Source organism: Drosophila serrata, unplaced genomic scaffold, assembly GCF_035046125.1.
Source record: "Drosophila serrata isolate PLE 108 unplaced genomic scaffold, ASM3504612v1 contig_364, whole genome shotgun sequence".
In the NCBI taxonomy this organism is placed as follows: Eukaryota; Metazoa; Arthropoda; class Insecta; order Diptera; family Drosophilidae; genus Drosophila; species Drosophila serrata.
Window position 1 is genome coordinate 27,851 of NW_028257262.1, and position 25,903 is coordinate 53,753.

The 25,903-nt window shown below is 43.6% G+C and overlaps 1 protein-coding gene across 1 annotated transcript in view; it reads right to left on the reverse strand.

The window, feature by feature from the left end:
- Positions 1 to 50: 50 nt before the first annotated feature.
- Positions 51 to 25,903, reverse strand: part of Rim (Rab3 interacting molecule) — a 49,230-nt gene continuing 23,377 nt past the window's right edge. The window contains 19 exon segments of the mRNA XM_086839281.1: positions 51 to 3,053; positions 3,360 to 3,556; positions 4,627 to 4,758; positions 4,816 to 4,983; positions 5,048 to 5,225; positions 8,981 to 9,254; positions 9,601 to 9,726; positions 10,127 to 10,450; positions 10,453 to 12,758; positions 13,718 to 14,061; positions 14,429 to 14,815; positions 15,681 to 15,803; positions 18,064 to 18,249; positions 18,940 to 19,074; positions 19,143 to 19,280; positions 19,374 to 19,930; positions 20,456 to 20,767; positions 20,912 to 21,131; positions 22,225 to 23,225. Of these exon segments, the coding sequence (XP_086695407.1) occupies positions 3,500 to 3,556; positions 4,627 to 4,758; positions 4,816 to 4,983; positions 5,048 to 5,225; positions 8,981 to 9,254; positions 9,601 to 9,726; positions 10,127 to 10,450; positions 10,453 to 12,758; positions 13,718 to 14,061; positions 14,429 to 14,815; positions 15,681 to 15,803; positions 18,064 to 18,249; positions 18,940 to 19,074; positions 19,143 to 19,280; positions 19,374 to 19,930; positions 20,456 to 20,767; positions 20,912 to 21,131; positions 22,225 to 23,225 (6,968 nt within the window). The 3' untranslated portion in view covers positions 51 to 3,053; positions 3,360 to 3,499.

The following is a 25,903-nucleotide window of genomic DNA, read 5'->3' on the forward strand; positions in this document are numbered from 1 at the left end:
TGAAAGGAAAATGGAAAAAATGTAGTTCCAAAACTAATTAAAACTCCACGTTTTTGCTTTATTAGAAAACAATTTTTAATGAATTTTCTTTTTGTTTTGTTCTTTAAATGTTGTTTTTCATTAAATTTTCTCATTAGTTTTAGTTTTACACAATTCAAGTTTCTGTGTTCATCAATATTAATAATGCCTTTGTCGCAATTTTTAATATAATTTTAGTTTGTATTTTTAATTTTTGGTTTTGTTTGTTTTTACATATTTCTTTCACAGTTTATTGTCGTTTCTCGACCTTCGATTGTTGTCGAGATATTAAAATACAATATAAGTCAGCGAGAGAGCTGACCGTCGCCTTTTAATCAATTTAGTTCAACATTTTGCAATAAATGATATATTTTCGTGTTTTTTGTTGATCTTGTTCTTGTGTGTATAGTGTAATTACGTAGCCTGTCATTCAGATTGAACTTAGTAAATAGCATTTTGTTTTTTGTATTGGTTGCCATTGAAATAACTTGCCATAATATATCATTTGCGTCATTAACGTTTCCTATATGCTTTTTGTCTCTTTGTCTTTTGTCTTTGGTGTGTGGCTTAAATGTAACGAATTCTATAGGAGTCCTAATTAGAATTTCTTGTCTGACTTTACGGTAGAAAATGCCCCTTACAAAATCCTCGTTTTTCCCGAGGCTCAAGTGCGTTCTATAATTTTCCTAAACTTCCGCTATTAATTTCACCAGCCAATCGCTTTCGAAAAGGGCATTTCGTCTACGATCCTGCCAAGGTTGGTTTGTGGTTTTGTTTATCCTTTCGCTGGTTTTCTGATTTATCAAAGCATATCGGAATGATTGCTTAAGGATATCAGTGGAAAAAAATTTAAAGGTAGAGATAGAGAGAGATTTTTTAGAGTAAGAAAAGTTTGTATGGGGCTCGTGAGGAGTGTGGTGGATTATCTATAATGAATGCATGTGTATGCTTCTCTGATTTCTATATCATATAATTAGTTTCTGGAAACCTCGCTGGTAGTTAAACTCTTCCCAAATATCTCTTCCTTTCTGATGTCCGATCCTGTTCAGTTGTTGTTTTGCAGCAACATTTTGAATGCATTTTTCCCAGTGACCTGGCCTTTCCTTACGTATCTCTTAGTTGTTTATTTCTGATATAGGAAGCTGTTGCTTGGATGGATATGCACATGTCAATATATAATATTTAACTCTGACCCCTTATGTGTGTGCCAACTGTGTGTAACTGCAAAGCTGCTGATGCTGATGTGTGTACTTGAATGAGTGGACGGAAAGGTTCAACTCAATATCCGTAGCCATGAGTGAAGGGAAAAATAATGTGTATTGGTTAGGAACAATAGCTAAGTGTCGTCTCTCATATACATGTCCTTCTGTATATATAAAAGTAACTACTTTAATTCTGTTCTCTGTCAATCTGTCTGTGATATGTTTTGCTGAGAGTGATCCTTTAGACCGTAAATGCATTCCAAAATGTTGCGCAAAAGAACGACAAATGTATCGCAAAAAAAAGATGCATTAAATTGCAAACTATTCCTCCCATTTCCATCTATGCTAATGTAAGTGTACGTGTATCTTTGGCAAGCAGGTAACGATTTTTACAGCTCACACTATTAACTTGAAGGTACTTGATGCGTTTCGAGGCAAGTTGATTGGAACAAAGGTGTAAAAATGAATTCTATAGCGTCTCTAGTGAAGCGAGTAGGTGGAGCTACAACAAAATCGCAGTATAGTTTTTATTCATAGTTAAATTATATATATCCTATATGTCTGCCTCAAAGATAATATATGTATGTATGTCCCCATCGATGACGGCAAAAACTCAGGCATTTTGGGGTGACTGCGGAGTTTTTGTCGTGTTCGTAGAGGCTAATCATAATCAATAGCTATAAAGCCTAAACTCGGAAAAGTGGTTGGCGGTAATCGGAAATCGGGTATCGGTTAATGGTTATCGGTTTACCGGATGTGGCATGTATGTATGTATGTATGTAGGTATATGCAACGTGTGAGGAATCTCTATATACAGCTTAAGTTTCAGATTCTGTATTATTAAGTTTAACTTGATCATCTCATCGTCCTCGTCCTTGGTAAATAATTTTGTTCATTTTCGATTCGATTAATACATATCTCATATCTCGCTTTTTTAATTACCTAAACTTAAGCTTTTACCTTAGGTTTCGGTTTCATCGATCGTAAGTTAGGCTTATTTAAGTGTTAGTGGTTCTTTGCTTGCTTAAACATTAAATATATTTATGTATATATATCGATTTATATATGTATGTATATATATACTTAAATAACTTCCTCACTGAAAATCTATAACTCCCCTTGACTGATTTAGATTTAGCTATTTAATCAATAAACAATTTATGTCCTTAAGCGCCAATGCTCGGGCTCAGGCTTAGGCATGACTGACATTAGCACTTGAACTTTCTCCACCTTTTCCATTTTATCATTGTTTTCTTTTTTTTTTTTTTTTTTGCTTTTCTTGTTTTGTTTTCACTGCTTTTTTTGTATCTTTTTTATCAATAATAGTTTTAAGTTATAATAATCGTAGTAATCGTATTACGCAAATAATAGTGATCTTAGGTGTGTAGTAAAAATTATTTTAAATATGCATAATTTACAAGTATCCTTTTGTCAAATGTTATCCTTTATATGTGTGTACATGTATTTATATATATATATATAGATCTCCATTACATCTATCTTGTATCCGCATCCGAAAAGTTTTCTTTAATCATTTTAACCGCTCGGCTTGTGTTCTCTGTTCTCGGTTCATTTAAATGCATTTGTTTTCATGACTTATAAAAATTAGATATCCTTCCAGTTCATAATTTTTTGTAATGTTTTTGTTTTTTCCTTTTTTTTATCCTTAGGTTTTCCTCCGCCGGCGAATAGAAAAAAAAAACAGATGTGGACTTAGCCTAGGCCAGCAACATGCCGAAGGGGTACCGGGCGGCATCCTGGGAGCCGCTGCTGCAGGCTGACCTTGGTCCTTTGCTATTTGGCTGCAAGGCTGGCAGCTCCAGCCAAGGGTTACTGCAAGGATATGAAAGGATTAGCGGGCGAGCTCAAGGATTATCGATCTGGCGGGTGTTTGTTAATTGTTTTTGAAACGGGCAAAGTGGATTAGTAGCGGCTTTTGAGTTTTTATAGTAAGTATTTACTGGGGTTATTTATCTTAATCGATTCTTTGTTTTTTGTAGTATTTACTTATTTTTTTGTTAAATATTTTTCAATTGTGTAAAATGGCAAAGTGGCGGAATGTCTGGTGTCTATAGCGCACTAGAGAATAAGCTGAAGTTGTAGAGTTTAAATTGATTAATTTGTTTGGTGCACACTTACTGAATTCAGTTCAGTTTCGAGTTGGCTTGAATTGAATTGTGCTTGGGTGCCTAAAGTGTTTTCGTTGTTGTGGTTGTGTTGGTTGGAATAGAAAGCGTTGTTGTGGTTGTTGGTTTTGGTGTTGAGAGTGTTGGAAACTGTTATTCGCCCGGCTCCTCCATAATGACTGACTCGCCGGCCCAAACAATCGGACGACCCTGGTTGTGGTGGTTTCAAAGTTATGTTGTTGCACTTGTTCGCATTCTTTTGAAAAGGTTTGTTTTTATAAGAGAGCTAGGCCTAAGCAATACGTATTTCTTTAACTAGCCAAGATTTGCCATTTTATGATATAGTTAGTATGTCGATAAGAATGCAAAATGTTAGTTAAAACTATTATGTTACCAAAGCTAAATCAAACGGTTGTGAGATTATTAAGCAAAATATGGGGTTTCAAACCAAATTATTTTTGCCCGGATCTTAAAGAAAAGGATTCGAAATGAATATAGGACACGGGGATCTCTACGCATGCACTAGGAAAATGCTAAGCAGAACGATTGTTGGGGTTTCGGTTCTATTAAATAAATTTAGATTTTGATTGGAGTGGATAGTTGGGGATAGAGAAACATACCTATATGAGTATTATACGAGTCTATGTGAAAACTACGTTGAGGCAACGGTAACGGTAACGGTAACGGTGATTTATGGTGACTTTCACTTTAATTTTGTTTTGGAATTTCGTTAAGCTTTTGATTTGATTTTGAACAACTTTTGTGTCATTCATCTTTTTTCAGTGTACAATGCGAATTGTTGTTCTACTTTGTCTTTTGTGTGTATTTTTATTTATGTGTATGTCAAGCTTTTCATTTACAAGGGTGCTTAAGTGTATATGTGTATATTGTTAACTAAAAAAACGAATACTTTAAATATCTGATTGGTTATTCTCTTTCTTTAAACTGAGATCTTTTTTGGAATTCAACATTTTTACAGGTGTTTTGTGACTATCTACGCATAGTTCTTGTTCTGAACAAAACGTGAAGCTAAATACTACAGAAATATATATGTATATGTTATGCTTTGTGTATGTTTCTTTTATAAATATATAATGCAAATGTATATTTGTCTTATCAATTTTTGCGATATCTCTATTTATAGTTTCTTTTATAGATTTCTTGTTCGAATGGAGTTTGAAAGTTTTGTTAAGTTCAGTTTAATTCTAGAGTTTGAGTGAGTCGAGTGAGGCTATGGATGAGCGCCTAGAGCCTAAGCCTATATTAGTGGGACAACTGACCAGTGAGGTGGTGCCAAAGAGCTTGTACCAGCCGATCACAATGTTCGACAGATTCAGATCGTCGAGCATAATCTGTGCCACGCCCATAAACACTTTCTTCTCGATGCGTCCGTAGTCGCCCCACACGGTGATCTAAGGGTTAGCACAGAATATTATAGCTCTGGAGAGAATTTTATTTTAAGGACTCACCTGTAGTATGCATCCTGTGTAGGACTGCTTGAACACCAGCTGCTGTTGGTACAGTGGATCCAGGGTACGTCGCGCTGATGAGGTCTTCATCTTGTCCACACAGCGTTTTCCCGACACCAAGTAGACTTTCACATATGGAGCAGGCAGCATCTTAGACGCGGGTTTTTGCTAAGGGAAAATGGATTGGAAAATTTGTAAATTGGAGTTTTATAAATTCCTCCTTTTACTTTACCTGCAACCCTCTAGCCCGGATGACCTCCACTTCCAGAAAGCCCTTTTGGTGGCACAGCGACAGCTGGATGTCACCCAGCGAGGGAGCTCCCAGCACCTGGCGACCCACGAGCTGTCCTGGCCCCAGACCATCCACGAACTCATTGAGGGCTCCATCATTGCGTAACGAGGGGGAGAATCTACATTTTTGGTTGGGTTTTTGGGTTTTTGAACATGGGGTTGGGGGGTACATTAAAGAAAGCACTTTAGTACAGCTTTTTTGGCAGAGTGTTTTAGTATCATCTCTCATCTAAATATTGGTTTAAATTAGATAACATAATTCACACAAAGAAAGGTTGTTGTACGTTTTTTTTTTTTTTTTTTTTTTTTTGTTCATAAAGATAGAACTCTTTATACACAGGGAGTTGTAGAAAGACAGTAAATGTTGTATAGTTTCAGTTGGTGGTTGCGATTGCAACATTTGTGGTCTGAAATGGTTCAATGTGTGTGTTTTGGGTGAGAGGCAAAGACTCTGGAGGTGATAGTGATACTGATACTGATAGTGGTGGTGCGGAGAGGAAACCAGTGGAGTCACAGTTGGTGATGGTGGTGCATGCAAGTGTGTATTTTTTTTTGTTCCGAGGTGCAGAGAAGGTAGATTTACGATCGAGGAGACGCTGGTCTAAGCAGCTTCTAGCAGAACCCTAATTCTTCTACAGGTACAGAGGGCAGGATCTGACGGATCAGGGTCCTTTTTTCCAAGCTTTACTTTAGTTTAATGCACTTTGAGTGCTTGCTTAGTCTAGACCCTTTATATACATACACACATCGAAAGGTGAGAGTAACTTTCATATATATATATATATATATATATATATATATATAAATATATATACTATATATAGATATTGCTGAAAAATCATAGGTGTAAAATGAGCTTAAAAAATTACAATTTATACACATTACATGACAGAAAAATACACAAACAAGTCGAAGAATCAAATAGAACTCAAGGAAAGTAAGGAAATGTGGAAAACACTTAGAGAAAAAACTGTACGCAAATGCAGGCTCGCTTTCAACGGTTTCAAGGCGCACTCACACAGACAACGATTATAAAGAGATACAGAGAGAGAGAGAGAGAGAGTTGCAGGATGAAATGACCGGAAATGGGATCGCCACACAGATTACCATATACAAAAAGCCAATGGATATTATAGTTTAGTTTGAGTTTAAGGACAGATCGGAGGAGAGTGAAAGTAGAGAGAGAGAGAGTCAGTGACAGAGACAGTGACAGAGGCAGGCAGAGATTTAATTATTCAGCCGGAAAATGGTATATAGTTTTGCTATGGCCGAATGCCATGCGGGTTGCGATCGGGAGACTTACGATGAGCCCTCGGAGCTAGAGATCGAGTGAATGCTGCCGGCACTGTAACGCGTCACCGCTGGCATTAGGGGCACCTCCACCGACCGCTGGATGCTGCCCGCCGAGCCGCGCGATTGCCGCTGGTGGTATGGATGTGGTGGTGGTAGTGTGATATGGTGGTGACCAGCGGAACTGGTCGAGCTGCCTGAGAACTGTGCCTGGTATTGCTCTTGTTCTGTCGGAGACAACAATACATATTTATACAGATGTGTGTGTGTTTATGGGTGTGTGAGCGCGTATATACAAAAGGTTTGATCTGAATATCATCTGGGATACTCCAGAGATCGCTAAGCCTTAATCCATAATTGCAAAAGGTGTCTTAAAGTGGGATCTATAATGTTTCATCTTTTTACAAAACCAAATTTAAGACACCGAAATGAAGACCTAGAAATCTCTAGAGTTCTTTGTCTGAGGCTCAGTTTCTTAATGAAGAATTTAATTTTAAGAAACTGAACCTTAAAGTTGGAGAATTTTGTTTGGGCTTTTCTTAATGATGAAACTCAAAAGGCGACCATGAATGGTGAGGTGAGATTACAACGCTGAATTCGGGTCCCTGGATACGCGACGCTGGGCTCTTGGAAAATGCAAAACCTCAAAAGAGCAAAAATCATTTTTGGGGTTCCCCGAAGGAGCGACAAGATAGTGTAGAGTCGTAAACGGAAGTATATATATATATATATATATTTGAATACGAAAAACTCAGGGGGAAATCAAAACGAGTAAACGAGAACTGAATAACCATAAGAGAACATAGATTATAAAGTACACACTATATGTATATATATATATATTTATATATCAGCGAAACAAAATCATCAGAACTAGTAGCTTAACTGAAAAGAACTATAGCAATATTTGAGAGTTTTCACTAGAAACTCAACCCGTTTGGTTGTGTATTTAAGGTTCTAGTATTCAAAAAATTGTTACATCGATGCTTGGCGGTGATATTTACTGCACTCCCTTCCGCTATATATCGTGTGCAATGCGAATTTTGCTGTCTTGATTGGCCAATTTTCAGATGAGTTTTTTAGTTGATTGTTGTTAATGCAGCTGTTATTGTTAACTACTTGTTGTTTGCAGTTGCTGTTGTTGTTGTGATCTATGTGGTGTTGATTGTTGTAGTTGGAGTAGTTGTTGTAATTGTTGTTGAATGTCTGCTGACTTTCTGTGACAGAGCTCCCTGTGTATATACTTAGGTATCCGAATCAATTGCAGAAAAACATAATCGAACTGAAGTAGAATCTCGCGGGAGGCAGATGATAAACATTAGTTCGCTGATGGGGATCTCCCAGAATTGGAGTCTGTCTTTGGTGTATACATAATAATATATATAATTTTTTAGTTTTTGTTTTTGGGAAACTGCCCGACCGGATGTGTTGATAGCTCCTTGATTACGCTTAGCTCTTACCGCTTACCGCCACAGGAAACCATGGCTAAAGCCGAAGCTCAAGCTTAAACCTCAAGCTCAAGCTCTATGGCAATAAAAGTATTAAAACGAGGCTGCAATATAGATTGATTGTTGCTGGTATGTCGAGTACGGGTGGTTACGAGTATATTAAAGTATAGGCTGGCTTAATTCAATGCATGCAAATCGATATCGAACTGAACAGAACGCTAGGAATAAATGTTGTGTGGGTATTACAAATGGCATTAGCAATCGTACGGATACGGGGGGTTTTTGGTTAGTAATAGTAAGTAGTAATGCTGCTACGAAAGTAAAATGCAATTGGTTGGGCTAACGCACAGCCGAAAGCTTTCCCCAGTGTCCGGCAGTTTTTACTCGAAAACTGCGGATGAGCAAAGCTTTCGGAGTGCAACCCGCTTCGTTTATGGGGAAGCCCCTTACCAGAGGGGGGCTTTCCCCTAATAAGCCTAAAAATACGTATCGACTTTGGATTGTTTGTTGGTTTGGTTTTGGTTTTCAGTTATTTAGGGTATTTCTGGATCTGTTTATTTTTCTTTTGGTTTGCTGCGCCTGCGTTTTCAAGGTGGTCGAAAATAATAAATCAAGTAAACGAGGGAAGGCGGATGGTTCGAATGCGGATACGGATACGGTTTTCATGCCTGCGAAGAGAGAGATAGAGAGAGAGCTTTGGCTGAAGCTTTGGCAATATAGCGCGCGCGAAAATTCAGAGAGGGAATAAGGGTGAGAAGCTCTTACATCTAGGGAAGTGGTATATAATATCCTGTGTGCTGAGTGGGACTTTGTTTTCGGGAAAAGGGGTTCTTCTGTTACCGGACACTGTTAGTGACTAATGTTTATCATCTCAATCGACAGCGACAGCCTGGCTGACGCTTTTCTTCACTCAGTTTTTAGATTTTTTACTTTTAAATTTTTAGTTTATCGAATTTTAATGTTCCTCCAAAAGGCAAACTCAAAAAGAAAGTCTCAAAAATAAAACGATAATCAACCGAAAATAACTGATAGCATAGCATAGAGAGCAGATTAGAGTAGTAAGTAGAGTATAGTAGAGTAGAGTAGAGAGAGAGAGAAGATAGTTTTAGAATAGAGAAAGTTGGACTTGTGCGCACCTTTCCCCGCCGGCGCCATCGCCGAAAAACTGCTCAATGGCGTCCGCTTCCGAGGAGGAGCCGCGGGACAGGCCACCGCCGCCGGCACCACCGGAACCACCGGCAGTGCCACTAGCACCACCAGCCCCGCTAAGCCCACCGCCAACGCCAATACCGCCGACGCCGCCGCCGGTGCGCAGCTCCCGCGTGATATCGCCGGGCAGCACTTCTTCGCTGCGATGCACCGTGAACGAGTTCTTACCCTTCTTTCCAAAGCCCATACGTCTTTTACGACCTTCGAGTATGGCATTTTACACAAAGTTTTTAGTATTTCTTAGTTTTACTAAATATTGGTTAGTTGGATTAACTTGGCTATGATTATGCTTATGGTTACGTTATGAGGTTAGTAATTGTTAGGGCAACGAAAAAATCGAATGGCAAAGCAATATGGTTATGAAAAGTAGAAATAAGATCAACTGAAGACGATGATGAATTCGTTCGTCTACGATGCTACGAATAACGGATGCCTCAACTGATTGATTGACTGATTGATTGACGACTGGTTGACGACTGATCAACACAAGGCAACGGAACAAGAACGGTATTCAAGCGCAAACAGAGAACGGAACAAAAATGCCTACCTGTGGCCGACAGCTGGGAGGTGGAGTTGGACTTCTTGCCCATGCCGCTGCCGCCTTTGGGCGAACGCTCCTGATCCACGGTGCCGCCCTTCTTTCGGTCCGTTGCGGTGTCCGAGAGGCTGCCATCTGTTTTGGGGGTAGTCAATATTTAATTATGATTTAATTCTTAAGAATATTCTCAACATTTGCTTATTTATAAAGTACTCTTCGTATCTAACAAACTAACAAGCTTTCTCCTGAAGACAAATACCGCTTTCGATTTCCTTAATTCTTAAAAAATGAGCTTTAAAATAGTTTTGTAACTTTAGAAAAGATGGAAATAGAAACGGAAAAGGTGTGAAACTTAAAATTATTCCAATATTCTTACAATATTTGTTGCAAACAAAACGAAAGCCCAAAAAAGTATGCAACGTTTTGCGACTATTAAAATATGTATAGGGAGAGTCCTATATAATTGTTTATTTCTTCCTTTAGAATATCAAAAAGACTACTGAAGCTTAAAGAACATAATTTTCCAAATACTCACCGACTTTCTCTTCGCCCTCGGCTCCACCGCCGTCCGTTGACTTGGCGCCGCCCGTCTCATCGGCACCGTTCTTGTCCTTGTCGTACTCGCTAAAATCGTCGTCCAGCATGGCATCGATGGCATCCCAGTCGATGACGTCCAGCGGAGCATCCGGATCCGCATCCGCATCGGCAGTTGCGTTCGTTGTTGTTGTTGTTGCGTTTGGTTCGTTCGTGTTATTTGTTGTAGTTGTTGTTGTTGGATTTGTGGCAGTTTTTGTAGCATTTGTTGTTTCGGTTGTTGCAATTGTCGTTGTCGCCGCATTCGTTGCATTCGACGATGTGTTGTTGTTGTTGTTAATGTTGTTGTTGTATTTGTGATAAGATTTGTGCATGTATTTTGTGGTGGGGGTTGGTGTTGTTGGTGTGTGGCGTCAAGCGTCAAGTTGTTAACGTCATTGTTGTTAGTGTTTATGTTTTGTTGTTGTGGTGTTGGTGTGGTTGTTGTTGTTGTTGCATTTGTTGATGATGGGAGACGTTTGTTATTGTTGTTGATTTGGTTGGGTGATCCATGATGTTGTTGTTGTTGTAGTTGTTGTTGTGAAGGTAGTTGTTGTTGGGGATTTGCAAAAGAGGAAGAAGAAGCATTATTAGCATTAGTACCACCGACGACAAGATGCCCAGCAGCGGCAGCAGATGTGGCACCACCGCTCCCACTACTAGATTTCGTCAGCTGCTCCGATGCCATCATCGATCCGCTGTTGGCGGCGGCGGTGCCTTCTTTCCCTTTTTGCCTAGCTGATTGTTGTAGTTGTTGGTTGTGACTTTGGCTAACACTAACACTACTCGCTTGGCTATTGTTTTGGTTGGTGTATTGGTTGCTATTGTGTGTACTGCTCGTGTTGTGTGCACCACCGCTACCCATTCCGTTGCCGTGCTCCATTCCCGCCGCTCCCGCATCCAATCCCGGTCCGCCCTCCATGGGCGAGAAGTTGTGCGCATTCTGGGCACTGGGCGGATGTGGCAGATTCCGGCGACGCTTTAAATATGGCGCCGCCGGTCCATATAGCTTCTGCTGGCTGGTGCGCTGCAAATCCAGTGACATGTGGTGTCTGGCATCCGCCAATCCTCGCTGACGGTGCGCCCCACGGAAGAGGGACGGTGCCACTCCGCGTCGCGTCCAGCCCACATCTGAGTCATACATTATGGTCACGATCTTGTCGTCCGTTACCAGGAAGTGGGAGTGACTTAGTGGATTATTGGCATCCACATTGGCACCCATGTACGACTGGCGGATATTCGTCTCCGAACCATAGCGACGCGACATTGCCGACGTGGGTGAGTGAGCATAGGAGCTGGGATGCGGATAGGGATAGTCTGCGGATGAGGGTACCACCTCGTCCTCATACCGAATGCGACGGCGACCCCAGCTCTTCGTGTGCAGATCATCGTAGTCCAGGGATCGTGACTGACCCTCGTGGAAGAGCCGTCTACGCTCGAGTTTCGGCTTCTTCAGGATGGAAGTGGGCTGCGCCTTGGCCTCTGAGATGGGAACGGCGGACACCAAGGCATCTTCGCTCAGCTGTCGGGAAAGACGCAGCACTGACTGAGTGGGTGGCGGTGGCGGCGTCGCCATTTGTCCCCTGGCCCTCCGATGAGCATTGGGCGTCGGCGTGTGCACATGGTAGGTGGGCACTACACCCAGATTCATCTGCGGTCCCGTCAGCCCGCCCAAGAAGTGCTGGTCCACGCACTCTCCGCACATCGCGGGATCCGTTGAGGGTGGCTCACCACTGGCTCCGACATACGGATAGCCCATGGGTTGGTGCTGGGGGTGGGGATGAGCGTCCGCAAGGCAGCAGGGATCGGGACAGGCACCAATTGCTAGGCCAGCGGTGGCCAGGTGAAGGGTATGATGCGTGGATAGCACCACCGGCTGACTCCCATTCTGGCAGTGGCTGCAGCTCTTGTCCAGGTGATCACGTACATAGCCCACCAGCGAGCTGGGCGAGGCTGTTACCCCTGAGGTGACATGGTCGTGGGCGTGGACGCCCGAGGGTGAGGAGCTGCGGAAGAGATTCGTGATGGGCGTGGTAATGCGCTTGAATTGCTCAAAGCTCGGCAGCAGCGGCAGCGGATAGGCGGCGGTGGCTTGTACGTTCGGTTTCTGTCCGTTAGGCCGTCGTGGTGGAAACATGTCCATGTCGATGGCAAATGGCGGTGGTGGCAAATGGGTTGAGTAGTAGGCGGAGTGAGGATGTAGATGCGCATGGGGATCGAGTGGATCGAGAGGCGCCAGCGTCTCCTCGGCCACGGTGCCGGGTTCCACGAAGAACTGTTCCACCAGCTGGCCACTGTTGGCATCGGTCACCAGCACTTGATGCGGGGCTATGCCCATTCCCATGCCGCCGGCGGAGATCGGCGGTGAATCTGCAGCCGCTAGGGCAGCCAATTGCTGCAGTTGCTCCAACTGTTCCAGGAGTACCATTTGCTGGGCACCACCAGATGGCAGATAGTCGCAGTCGTCCACTTCGATGGTATTGGCCCTGCCGGTCTCCGAATGATGGAGTCGAAGTCCGGTGATCGGTTCACCTGCGGCGCCGCTGAGGAAGCTGTTGCGAACGCCAAAGAGATTGCGCCAGTTGCGGGGGAAGCTATCGGTTATTGCGGCAACGGTAACGAGTGGTGGTAACGGGTGGTGGTAACGGGTGGTGGTAACGGTGGTGTGACAGCAGTAGGTGGGTGGTTTGTGGTTTGAGAACATTTCGGTTTCGAGGCATGCAGTGTTGGGAAATAGTTTCAAACGCAACGCCATTCCCAGTGAGACAGCGCTCGGCGAGTGGTGAGTTTTGAGTGTGTGTGCGTGTGTTGGGTTCGATGGCAGGGTGGTGGGTTTGTTGTTGTTGTTGTTGAACAATCGACAGGAAGAACGAACAGCGTCCGAGGTCAAACGTTCGGTTCAAGGTGAGTGGTGGTCACCAATGCGAGTCGAGTGTGTGTGAAGTGTTTGTTGGAGTGTTTTGTGGTATTGTTGCGAACATGTTGTTGAGTTTTGTGGTGAAGCGTGTGGTGAGCACAGCACGCGAGAGAAGCATTCAAACACAAACACAAATAGAGTTCACGCGGCGAGTTGTTCGAGTTGTTGATTGTTGTTGAGGATTTCATAGAGATTTTAGTTTGTCGGTGGTTGGTTTGGCAAAACGCAAAAAGTAAATGCAGAAAAGAAACTTAATGTTTTTGCTGTCGTTTTTCACTGGTTTCAGTGTGCGAGTCTAGAGTTTGGTGTCTCTGGCGTGTGTATGTGTGAGTCACAGAGAGAGTGGGGCGATAAGCGCGCCGATACTGATACAGATTCAGTTTCATTTTCAGATTCTTATCAAATTTGAATACCAAGACTTTGGGGGGACTTGAAGAGAATTGGGAGCCTAATTCAGGGGAATTTCGGATTTTGTTTTTTAGCTTCTACTCGGAAAGAATGTGTGGCGAGAGCGAAATTTCAGCGTAATTTTGGCAGCGTTGCTTGGCTTGCTTAGCTTGGCTTGATGGGCCCTTTCTCATCGCTCCTGGCTGCTCCAGAGGGCTCTCCACAGCCTGTCAGCTGTCAGCCACTTACCTGAGTCCGCGCGAGGTGCGCGGTCGCTCCGACTGCGTGGAGAAGGCGCTGGAGGTTACACTGACCACCGACTCCATGTCCGAGTCACCGAACTCGCCCATGAAGTCCTTGTCCGGGGACAGCGAGTGACGCGGACGCATGCGCGCATCCATCGAGTGCAGGTCGCTGTCGGAGAGTCCAGTGTAGTGTCGCTCCCAACCACCCATGCCGGTGCTGCGGTATGTGGCCTGGTGGTGCGGCTGCCGTGTGCGATGCCGCCCAAAGCGACCACCGGAGGCCAGTCGCTCGTCAAAGTCCTGTCCAAGACGATCCCGCAGCATGGCGCTGCGTGAGGTTTGCGGCACCTGTTGGTTGATTTTTAAGAGAAAATTTAATAACTTTTATTGTGGTGATTAAGAGTGTTCTAGATATTTTTGCATGTGAATGTATCTGGCGGATATATGTTTCTTTTAAGCAAGTCTTGCAAGTCTTAATTGGTGACTCGTACTTTTTCTATTTTGTTTCTAAAGAGCTTAACTTTTAAAGCCATACGATCTCAGAGTTTTCATTATAATTATTGAAAAAGCAATTGCATGATCAGTTAGTAGCAGCAACTAAAATTATAACCTAATACAATGTTTTAAATACCAAAAACTCTGTCGGAAATTGTATCGCGTTTTCATTAACTCCTTCCCAGTTAACTCTCATATTGTGATCATCCACTTGGGTTACCTGTGGCAGTTGCCTCTTCTTGGGCGAGCCTGTGGGCGTGGCTGTGGCCGAACGCGATTGGAATCTCTGCTGCTGCGAGGCAGCCGATGCCGCCGAGGTGGCACCACCCGGACCTTGGTAGGCCGATGGAACTGGAAGCACTGGATAGTCTATGTAGCGATCGTCTGGCGGCGAGAGAGAGCCCCGTCGGGGACTGGTGCTCCTATAACCGTAGCCCGATCCACCGGATGGAACTCCGCCGGCTCCTCCTCCTCCTCCTCCGCTGGTGTGATAACCGTCGCTGGGTGCCGCTGAATGGCTTCGCTGGCTAAGGCTCATGCCACCAGGGCCGATGGCCGAGCCGACACCATTACCGCCTCCGCGACGATAGTAACCGGTGGCAGAGGCCTGTGTGAGTGCAGAGATTGGTGGCATGGAAAGTAGAGTGTGGTTTAGTGTTGTGCCCATTTACGACCAGGACCAGGGGGTTCCAACGATCACACGGATCGGAGCTTACGGACTAGGCATGTGAGTGGCTGTGGTTTCTGGGTCAGGCATAACAGTGTGCTGGGTCATATGTGTTTGTGTATAGAGTGTATTTTTCGTATATCGGTTAACTTTACTGCAACTTCTACTGGAACATTGATATATATGATAATACGTAGGTAGAGAGCAAGAGATAGAGAGCCATAATAATTGGATACGAGTACATTTTCGAAACGAAATCAATTAAAATACAATGAGGGTCGCAGGCGACCCTTAAGATTATTAGTGGGTTAATCGGTTAGTTAGGTTAAGTAAAAGATTAGCATAAAACTTTGGAATTGAAAGTGCAGTAAGTTGACAGTGGTTTTGGTCTAACTAGGCTAGGCTATAACTGTGGGGCTAAGAATGGTCAATAGATGTTTGGACTGACGCTGAGGATTTAGCCTTTTAACTGGATTAACTAAATGGTGGACAAAGGGACTTTAAGGCTCCCTGAAATTTGTAGAATTTGAATATGTAAGTTGAAAGGTTTTTTTTTAAAGGGCTTTTTAGTAATGACAAGATGAAGAAGAGTGATCCATATATAGTTTTCCATATGATATTGATATTTAAAAGATTCTCTACTTAATGAAGCATTGTTATGGAATGAACCCTGCTCCGAAGGTGCTCCCTCAACTTGTTGTGTTTCCATTTCCGGTGTCTGTACTGTACTGTTCTGTTTGTTTTCACTTTCTTTTTTATTGGCCCTGTTGTTGAGGTGGTTCGTTAATTTAGCTTGGGTGCAAACCTGATTGTGGTAACTTTGTCCAATGCCAGATACAGTGCGGTAGTCGCGGGCCACCATTCCGGCCACTCGTTTGCGGCCCTGGGGCGACATGTCACGTCGAGACCGCCGCTCGTTTAGATCGAGCTGGATCGTCGTGTTTCGGGTTGGGATTTTGGGAGCGTGGGGACATATATGGGTGTGGGTGGAGAGAATGTTTTCGGTGAGAGGCAAAGATCAAGAGAAAAGAAGGAGTAGACAATAGAGAAATTTACATCATGATCAATATGCATGGAGAAAGAGAGAGTCTGGAGCACAGTGTGATCGGGGTGTGGCAATATGCGGGCTATTGGGTATTGCATTTGGTTACTGGCCCCCTACATTGTGTTTGTGTGGGATCTGTATCTCAAGGTACTCTGCTGGTGTTCGGTGTATCTCGGGGTCTGTGTTCGGTTAACTCAACGCACATCAAGTATACGCAACGTTTACACACTTCAAGATACAGCTAAAGCAGCGAGGTGAGTAATGCATTGTGATAAGGTGATTGGATTTATGGACAAAAGCAGTTATCTACAAGGACATGCAAAGCGTATTAAAGGTGCTCTTGAATGACAGATCGATCGTGAGAGAGAAGATATATAGATATAGTTTGCTTATACACAGAGATAGAGAGAGATTGATTTCCTTGGACAGTATGTGTTCTCATGTTTAAGTTTACACGGATTCTTAGCTTAAAACATTCGGCTTATTCAACTTAGACTAGAGTTACTTCCATCTTAAATGCAATAGTTATAGTTATCGTTAGCTGAAAAGACGCGGCCAAGTCTCGCTTGGATTTCGCTCGGAGTTTTAGTACAGTTTCAGATAGCAACAGTTTAGATTTCAAAGAGAAAGTATATGGTAGTAGTATTGAGGAAGAGAGAGAAAAATTTAACACACGCACAACCAAACAACGATACACCAATTAGTTGAATCAAAGTTTCAAAACGAACTGAAAAAAGACATCATGAAAACAAAAATACTTTGTACAATTTGCTGCTTGGGAGGTGTCATGTCATGTTTTTTGGGCCCTCTGATTTCGTCCCTGACCATGAACCAGTTGGTGTATGTGTTAATAGTGTCAATGTGTATGCGTATCTGAATACGTATCTATGTCCTGTGCCTGTGTCATGCGAACTATGAACGAGAACTATGAACTGTTAACTGACAGGAACAGGAACTGAAACCGCAATGGAGTCCGAGTCCCCTGACGGAGCATGTGGCAAGGGCTTTTTGTGTGCGGGCTCTATTCTTTCTTTTCGCATTCGCAGTGCTGAGTTTTCTGGCTGATGCTGATGCTGATGCTGAATGTTGATGCTGTGCCTGATGCTGCACTTGGCATGTGATATGTGAGTTACAGTTTGAAATAAGCACGCACACACATATATAGAGAGATAATAAAATAAAAGAAAGACACTGCTATCGCACAGGTCAAAACCCCTTTGATATCATTTCTATATAAACTTGCTGGGGTATATTTAGATCTATTTTTTAAGTTCTTTTGAGTAGGGAAAGATGTTATGTTAAAAATTTATTATTTGCTTAAGAAATATTTAAGGATCCGATAATTTTTTAACAATTAAAACTATTCTTCTTTAAGAGCGAATCAAAAATTAATACGAGTGAGTAATATGATATCCTTTTACAGTAAGAATAAAAGATCATGACCTTTGTTTTTAAATTATATGATTTTGAAGTGATCCTGACTGATTTAGTGATTGCTAACTTGCAAGTCAGGACTTTGAGCGCCAAATATCTATATCTTGTATATCAAGAATCTATTTTTATTTGTATATAATAAAGCTGGCAATATCTCATTGAATAAAGACTTGGAAAACAGCTTCTAGATGTTTATGTTCCCCAAGCAAGAGTATATAGAAAATGTTATTATTATCCTTTTTTTTTGCTTTATCATAAGCAGCATCGAATGCCTTCTGGCTTCTGCACAAGTGTGTGTGTGTGTGTGTGTGAGCTTTTTTTTTTCGACGACAGCGGAAATGTTCTTGCATGAGTCTGTGTGTGAGAAGGGCTGAGAGCCACTGGAAGTGGCAAGCTGCGATTGAGGACTTATGTGTGTGCTGTGAGTGTGAGTATGTCTGGTGTCCTCACTCTTGTTGCTGTCAGTTGTTTTTCCTTTTGTTGTTGTTGTTGTTATGGTTCTTTCTCCTTTCTTTTTTCTTCTTTGTGTGTATTATATATGTACATATGAAATAATAAATTTAATTCAATTCTTTTTCTCGTCTTTTTGCTGCTCCCCTTGTGTGTATATGTGTTTCTCTCAGTGTAATGTTGTTGTACTGCTTGTTGTTGCTGTTAGAGCTGTTCTTGTTGTTGATGTTGTTGATGTTTTTGCTGTTGTTGCTGTTACCTCTAGCAGGGGCGGAGGGCTGGCCGAGCTGCCCATCGACGAGATGCTGGCCCCGGGCGTCATTCCATCGATGTCGCAGTCGGACGTTGTGTCCGAGTCGCTCAGACGCGACATGGTGCTCGGCGGTGATAAATGATCTGTCGGTGTCAGTATCAGGCCGTCCACATCGCTGCCCTCGTCACGTAACTGTTTTCGTTGTTGTCATACAATTTTTTGCCGATGCCGTTGCAATGTGGTTGTTGGTGGTTGTTGTAGTTGGTTGTTGATTTGGTGATATGGATAACGCACGTGTTTTTGTTGTTGTTGTTGGTTGGTAATGGTGGTGGGTGGTGGGGATATTTTTTTTGATGGTGATGTGTTATTGTTGTTGGCGGGTGCACGACATAAAACCAACGGAAAAAAAAGGAAACAGATAATGACAATGCCGGGTTAATAATTTTGTTCAAATCGGGCAGCGGCTGCGGTTTTGGGTGAAGGGTTTTTGATTAAAGGACATTAACAGATCAGTTCTGGCCTTCACTTTCACATACTTAATTTAGCATCTCAGCCAGAAAACTTTAAGAGTTTTAAAATCATTTGCAAAAGTGAAAACCCGAAGCTTTACATCGAGCTTAGCATGGGACTAAAAACGAAAATAAATATACATATTTAAATCATAACATTTTCAATATTATCTTTAGCCAGTTTTTGTGTTAAGTTTTTCGCTCGCCAGAACATCATTCGTGGAACCATGAACCGAAACTCTTGGGGTTCCCTTTGGGTTAATTTTTAAGCGTTTACCAACACCTATTCTTTGACAGCCAGGAAACGGAAACGAACGAACGCAAAATGGAAACCAAAGGAACGAGAACTGAAAGATCCCCGGCCCACACATACGAGATAGGAGGTATCCTGGTGAGGTTGGAGTTGATACCACTCGGCCTCGTCATCCAGGATGTGATGTGCCAGATCGATGACCACCTCGCCGATGAAGTCGTTGGCACCATACCGCACATAATCCCAAAGCGTTACCTGATTAATAAGAGTTGTGATTACTATATATATTCGATGTAGAGAACTTGCAGTAATTAACGCTTTACCTCGAGCAGCCGACCATTGAGATCACAGCGCCTCAGACCGGAGTAGAGGAAGGTCTGACCCCATCGGGGTTCACAGGTGGTGCCCACCGTTTTTGTTCGCCGCTTTGATTTGTGGCTTCGGTCGGGCAGAAGGAACACCTGCAAAGTAATCAGGAAATAAATTAATTAAGGAATTCAAGATACTGCATGACATCTTATTCATTATAATGTGTTTAAATATATAAGACTCACTTTTGCGTAGGGATTGCGGCCAGCACCGCTCTGGCGCAGGGATAGGCCGGTGGCACAGACCAGGGTCACGATCAGCTGCAGCGTGTTCTGGTCATAGCCAAGCTTCAGCTGCAGCCGCCCTTCGATTGGTATCGGCTGTGTGGTTGTACCGGAGCCACTGCCCATGCCGACGCCCACCCCGTGGCCATGAAGGTGAGCGGCTGGCGATCCCTGGTGCTGTAACGGATGCTGGTGCGGATGGCAATGATGGTGATGGTGGCCCGCCGTCGTGGCGCCGTGCAGACCGCCCGAGGCGGAGCCGGAAGCGTGGACGGATCCGTGGGCGGAGTTGGAGGCGTGGGCGCTGCTGGTGCTGCTGCCGCTGCCACTACCGCTGCTGCTGTGGCTGTGGCTGCTGTGACTTGGTCCCAGTCGCTGCGTCGGCCCGACGCCGCCACGTTGCCGGAGTCCGCTGCCAGCTCCCGATGCCGATCCTGTATGGATATCCGGTGAGCCGGGCGAGGTGATCAGAACACTTGGCTTATCCCGATGGATTTCGATGGCCTCGACCGCGGGTGCTGTTTTGGGGGGGAAACGAGGGAAGAGTTGGTTAAGATCATGGGAGAGTTGTTGGTGAATCAAGAGAGTTGGAGTAGCAGCTAGCTTGGATTTTACTGTGTTGGTGGTGTAATCGTTAATGGGACTTAAAACAAAGTTTATAGTATATTCATTTCAATAAAAGCAGTTTCCTTCACTATAATAAGTTGCTAAAAATGTAATTTACTAATGAAAGACTTCATATTTTTAATACAACTAAGATGTATCCTAGTTTTTCCAATTAGTATCTTTGTTTTTTCTGATCTAAAATGATTTCTTTTAGCCTTGTTTTTCCTTGCAAATTTGTGGAATTAAGAGAACTCTTAGGTAAACAATTACCTAAACTAGTAAATCACTAATGATAAAGAATTGAATAATAATGAAATGATATGGGACCCAGTAAAAATTCCCTATATATGTTTCATTAATTCCTATTCATGACATTCAGTTACACACACTCGCACACACAACCAACCCACATTCAAATATATTTACTATTTTTGTACCTTTGCGCTGCAGATATCGTCCGCCACTGCTGACCACCGCACTTCCGGCCATGCTGCTGGCCAGCCCGCTGTGCGGGAAATTGGCCGAGGAGCGGCGGGGAGGCGCACTACTGGCGGAACCACCGGAAGCGGAACAGGCGCTGCTGGGACTAACGTTGCTGCTGCTGCCACCGCTACCGCCACCGCTGCCAATTGGCCGGCTTACGATCAGTTCCACCTGGGCATCCAGGCGACTCTCGTCGATGATATCGTACACCTCGTCGGCACTCTTGTTGTGCAGCCCGCGGCCATTCCACTCGATGATCTCGTCGCCTGATGGATGCACGTTTGATGAGTTGGGTGAGCGGTATGATCGTGATCAGAGATCAGAGATCGAAGAGGAAAGAGATTGAGAGAGAGAGAGAGAGAAAAGTCAGAGATGGAATGCATAGTGATGGATGCTGGGATGGATGTTACCTGGTCGTATACGGCCCTCGAGATCGGCCACCGATCCGCGTTTCACCTTCTCCACAATGGCCCCGCATGGACCTCCGGCAGATCCTCCGGCCGTTCCAAGGAGCGGCTGACCGCCGTTGACCTTTAAGCCTAATATATCCTCCCCATCATAGTATTTACGCAATATCATATGCCCGATCAGGCGAGTATTGTCCGCGGATGTTTGCCAATTCACCGGATTCTATATGCATCGATCGATCGGTTTACGATGGTTGTGGGTGTGGTGGGATGGTGGTTTTAATTGATTGTGATTTTGTCAATTAATTATTAGGTGGGATTTGGTGGTTTACAGTTAACGATTCGGATTGCGGATGATCGTGCATAGATTTTGGTTGTTGGATGTGGTGGTGTCGGTGGGGGAGCCATCGTATGCGGGAAGTAGAATTGTTTTTAGTTAGCAATTTGCACCGCTCACAGGCCTTAGGCATAGAGAACTTACAGTTCTAGATTAAACTTACAATTAGAGTTTGGTAAACGGAAAATAGATATGTATAACAGCAGAAAGTAACAATTTGTACATATTTGTTCACATTCAGTTTTTGTTTTGTTTGTTTGTTTTCTTACGAGCTATAGAAACATATTCTACTCAATTACGGATAGTTGGCATAACGCATAGGTATATAGATACACAGTTGCTGTTTCGTTTCAGAGGGCTTCCTACGGTTTTTGAGAACACACACGTTTCAAGAGATTCTCCCTCGATTCGAGGGATATGAAAAAGTATCAAGTTTTGAATGCTGAAAACAGTGTTGGTAAACGACATGTAGATAGAAGTAGAAGGCATGCAAGGACGTGCTTAATAGGGGTTATTTTTTGTTTGGGACTTCATGCAAGCACAACATTTAGAGGTTTTGCAAAAAGGTCTGATTACTGGGACATGCAAAATTTTTGTTCATTGTGGGTTTTCGAATTTTCTCTGGGTGGTTTTTCTTGGTGGGTTCGTATGCTGAAATTGTCAAAATGTTGTCATAATAGCTGGAAGTCGGTTGGTTTGCGAGCTGGGAGTGATAACCAAAAACGATATTGTTGCTTGATCATGGTCTGGGTTATGGCTTGGGCTTTGGACATGACAAGAACAACAAACACAGAGGTGGTTGGGGGTATCTCCCTTGGGGAATTCTCCACACAGACAAACGGAAATTTTGGGGTCCAGAGGGGTTAGAAAGAGACACAGAGAGAGAGAGAGAGAGAGAGAGAGAGAGACAGAGTAACAGAGAGAGACTCTACACAGACACAATGCATTCTTGACCATCATCGTGTAGCCCTTCGTGTACCTTGGGCCCATCTCCTCGATTCGAATCCTCGCTGCTGGTGAACGTGCTGCTGGTATCAATGCCCGAATCCTTGGTGGCCGAGTCCTGGCTGCCCTGCCGCTCGGCCTCCCAGCGCGTCCAGTCAGCTCCTCCGGCATCCAGGCCACTGCTGCTCTTGCCACTGCTCAATATGGTGGCTGCTCCCACATCGACCGCCGTCGAGGGCAGGATCCCGGTCACGGGGGGCAGTGAGCTGGCCGCCAACATGGAGGCCTCATCATCGTGAGCATCGAAACGCACCGTTTTTTTTATTCTGCGCTCGGTGAAGCGCCGCGAATCCTGGGCCGCCGACGAGGAGGAGCTGGTGGCCGGCTCATCCCAATAGGCTGCTTCCGTGGAGCTGACGGAGCTACTGCCACCGTTACCGCCACGCGTGGCGCCCAGCAGGCCGCGATTGCCGCCCCGCGCCGCCTGACCCTGGGCCTCCATTTGGGCTGCCGTTGTCATGGATCCGCGATCGTAGCCCGATCCTGGCCCAATCACGATCTGCGGCTTCGACTGTGGGTAGTAACTGCTGCTAGTGGTGCTGCTGCTGCTGCTGCCGCCGCCGCCGGCGGCTGCCAAGGGCGGGGCACGTCGGTAGGCGCCAGCAGCACCACCTGCCGCACCTGCCCCCGGTCCGGGTCCCGGTCCCAGTCCCAGTCCTGGGCCACCTCCGCCACCTCCTCCCCCGGAAAACTGTCGATCGTGGTTGGTGCGATTCAGCGAGTTGCGCTGCTGGACGTCCAGGCGAGCGGTACGCGTCAAAGGATACTGCTCCAGTCGCTCGCGATGCTGCAGCTGCAGCTCGTAGCGGTCCCTTTGATCCGCCGAGGAATACAGCCGCTGGGTGGCGTGCGACAGGTGGCGGAAGTCAGCGGACCCGCCGCCACTGCCGCCGCTGACACTGAGCAGGTCCCGCTCGTTGAGGCTCCGCTGCTGGCGCCACGGATCCAGAGAGGTGCGCACCTGGAGGCGCCCGCCTGTAGGGGTGGTAGATGGTGATTGGGTGTGGCTATAAACACTACTACGGGTTTTTGTTTGCTCTGCGGGGGGGATTTGGGGTCGGGTTTTCAGGGGTCTCTTGGGGGGTTTCTTAAAGGGGAGGGGGATAACTTCGAGAGACTGCGCCGCTTGCCTGCCATAGTTTGTTGTCCTTTTCAGATGTTTCAACAAATGCTCACAAACATAATGGTAATCGATGGTATTCGGCATTGAGAAAGCAAAAGTTCAAAGCAAATAAATACGTATGATAAGAAGACTTATTTGTGGGGGATCCCCGGGTCTGATCCAGCCCGGTGAGTTATCGATCGATTGTTGTGGCAGATGGATTTGTGGTGCCGTCATGGTTTTTCGAAAATTTTACAAAGTATTTAGTTTAAGCAAGTAAATGTTGCTTCTACATTTGTTTTGTTTTTTGGATGCAAGTGCATTGGTTTCAGAGTATAAATTTATGTGTTTCGGGCACATTTGTTAACTGAATTTATCTAGCTAAATCTGTACTTAAATAAATGAAGCTAATGAATAAGGCTAAAAGGGTATAATGTATATTTATTGTTTTAAATCGGATTTATTTTATTGTTTTGTATTTCCTGGCCAATTTTAAAGAATATAATGTTAAATTCAAGGTTATTTATAAGAAAACTAATTCATGGGCTAATGTTAAAGTCTTTTCTCTCCCTGTAACCAGGACTGTAAGATCGGAATCGATTATGCAGAAAAGAATTTGAGTCAGTTAAATTTAATTTCTTCTTTTAAACTTAATACCAATGTACAATAAATTTTCGAAAAAGCTGTGACTTTGCTGTTCTTTAATCACAACTGCATGAGTAATCTAAATATGGTTAATAAGAGTATAGTAAGTAGACCTACGACTAAAGCTACAAGTGCCCATCATTGCTGGGACTAAGAGTGCCAGGGTCGCAAAGGATGCGTATCAAGGGTTAAGGGTTATCGGTTATCGGTTATCAGTTATCGGGAGTTTTGAGATTTAGAGATACGAGGCATGGCAATACTTATCTGTTTGTGTGGCTAAAAGTTGCAAGAGCATTAAGTTACAGGCTAAGACTTTCGGTGGGGACAATCCCAGGGGCAAGGACAGTGTACACTGTTGAATGTTCTGAATATGCTAGGGGGTGTGGCTTGTGTGTGTGTGTGTAAAGTGTGTGAATTCTGGTTTGAAGTAAGGAGGAAACGGGAAACAGCGTTACGATATCCATGCAAATTATTCACCAAGTTTTCTTGTTTTTCAAAATTTTCTTTTTGTTTTCGTTCACATTTACAGGTAGGTAGGTTGGTAAGTTGGTGGGGTAAGTAAAAACGTAGAAGATACATAAAAAAGGTGAAAAAGTAACAAATACATAAGACAAAGTGTTTGAAAATCCGTCAAGTGACGACAACGTGTGTTCACAGCCAGAAAATAGAGAGAGAGAGAGTTGTGTTTTTTTGGTGGATTGGAAAAATCAAGTAATGATCGAAGAATTAGCAGTATCAGAAGCAAAGAAAGACGGACTGACCAGCTTAATGGCTATTATCGAGAAGATAACTCTAGAGGGCGGTGGAGAAAGGGGGTGTGTTTGTGTGTAGGAGAAAGGGTGAGTGGGGAGGACAGTGCTCGAACAAAGAAAACAAAGTCAACAACTAAGGATATCGCACATTCCTTGCTTGCGCTTGTGACGTGAAAACTCATAAGGAAACAATAACATCGAAGAAGACACACACATTCAAATTAATTCGCATTAAATGCCTTTGGGGCCTCAATTGAATCTTTTCGCTTACATTTGCATGAATCTGTAGATCGCCGGGCGAGAGAACGGATTGGACACCTTGAACGCCGCCAAAATTACCTGCTACTCGATGTTTATACATATATATTTTTTTGTTTCATTTAAGTTGTATATTAGATATTTTTCAGGTGGTTTTTTTTGTTTTGGTTTTGGCATAATGGTTTTTGTGGCGGGCAAGTTGGTTGGGGGGGCAGACCAGAGAGAGAGAAAGAGTGGAGAAAAATATATATGAAAATAACATTTCAAAAGGCGAACTTTGGAGTGGTTAATGTGATTAAGTCTAAGACATAACTAGCCTAACTTAACTTAGAATAATCTATGCGAAATACTTAAAAACTATTGAGTTAAGCAAGCAAATAATTGATGTATAGCAGGTAGTTTTCTTTAGTAATTACTTATTTAATATGTCCCTAAAAGTACTAACATGTGTTAGGACTAAATATTCTGGTTTTTTGAGGAATCTAAGTGCTTATAAGCGGCTAAAAGCTTTCAAAAACTTACAATACTGATACATTTGTATTCGATAAAATTTGCAGCTTACTTCTGCCCTTGAAAGTAGGCAATGAAAATGGTTGTAAACGCATTTGAAACAAAAGCACACCCGCACACACAGACATATAGAGCACTCACTCAGACAATCGCCTTGGGTGCCAAGCAAAACTAGTTTATACACACACACACACACACATAGATACACTCTCTCTCATACACACACTTGCTTCTGTGTGTTTGTGGGCCATACCCCTGGCATACTTTCATTTGACTTTGGTCACGATACAAAACGTTTATTGTGCGCATAATGGCCGACAGCAGCAACAACAACAACGGCAGCGACGGCAAACAAAACAAAAACAAGTGAAATAAAAATAAAAATG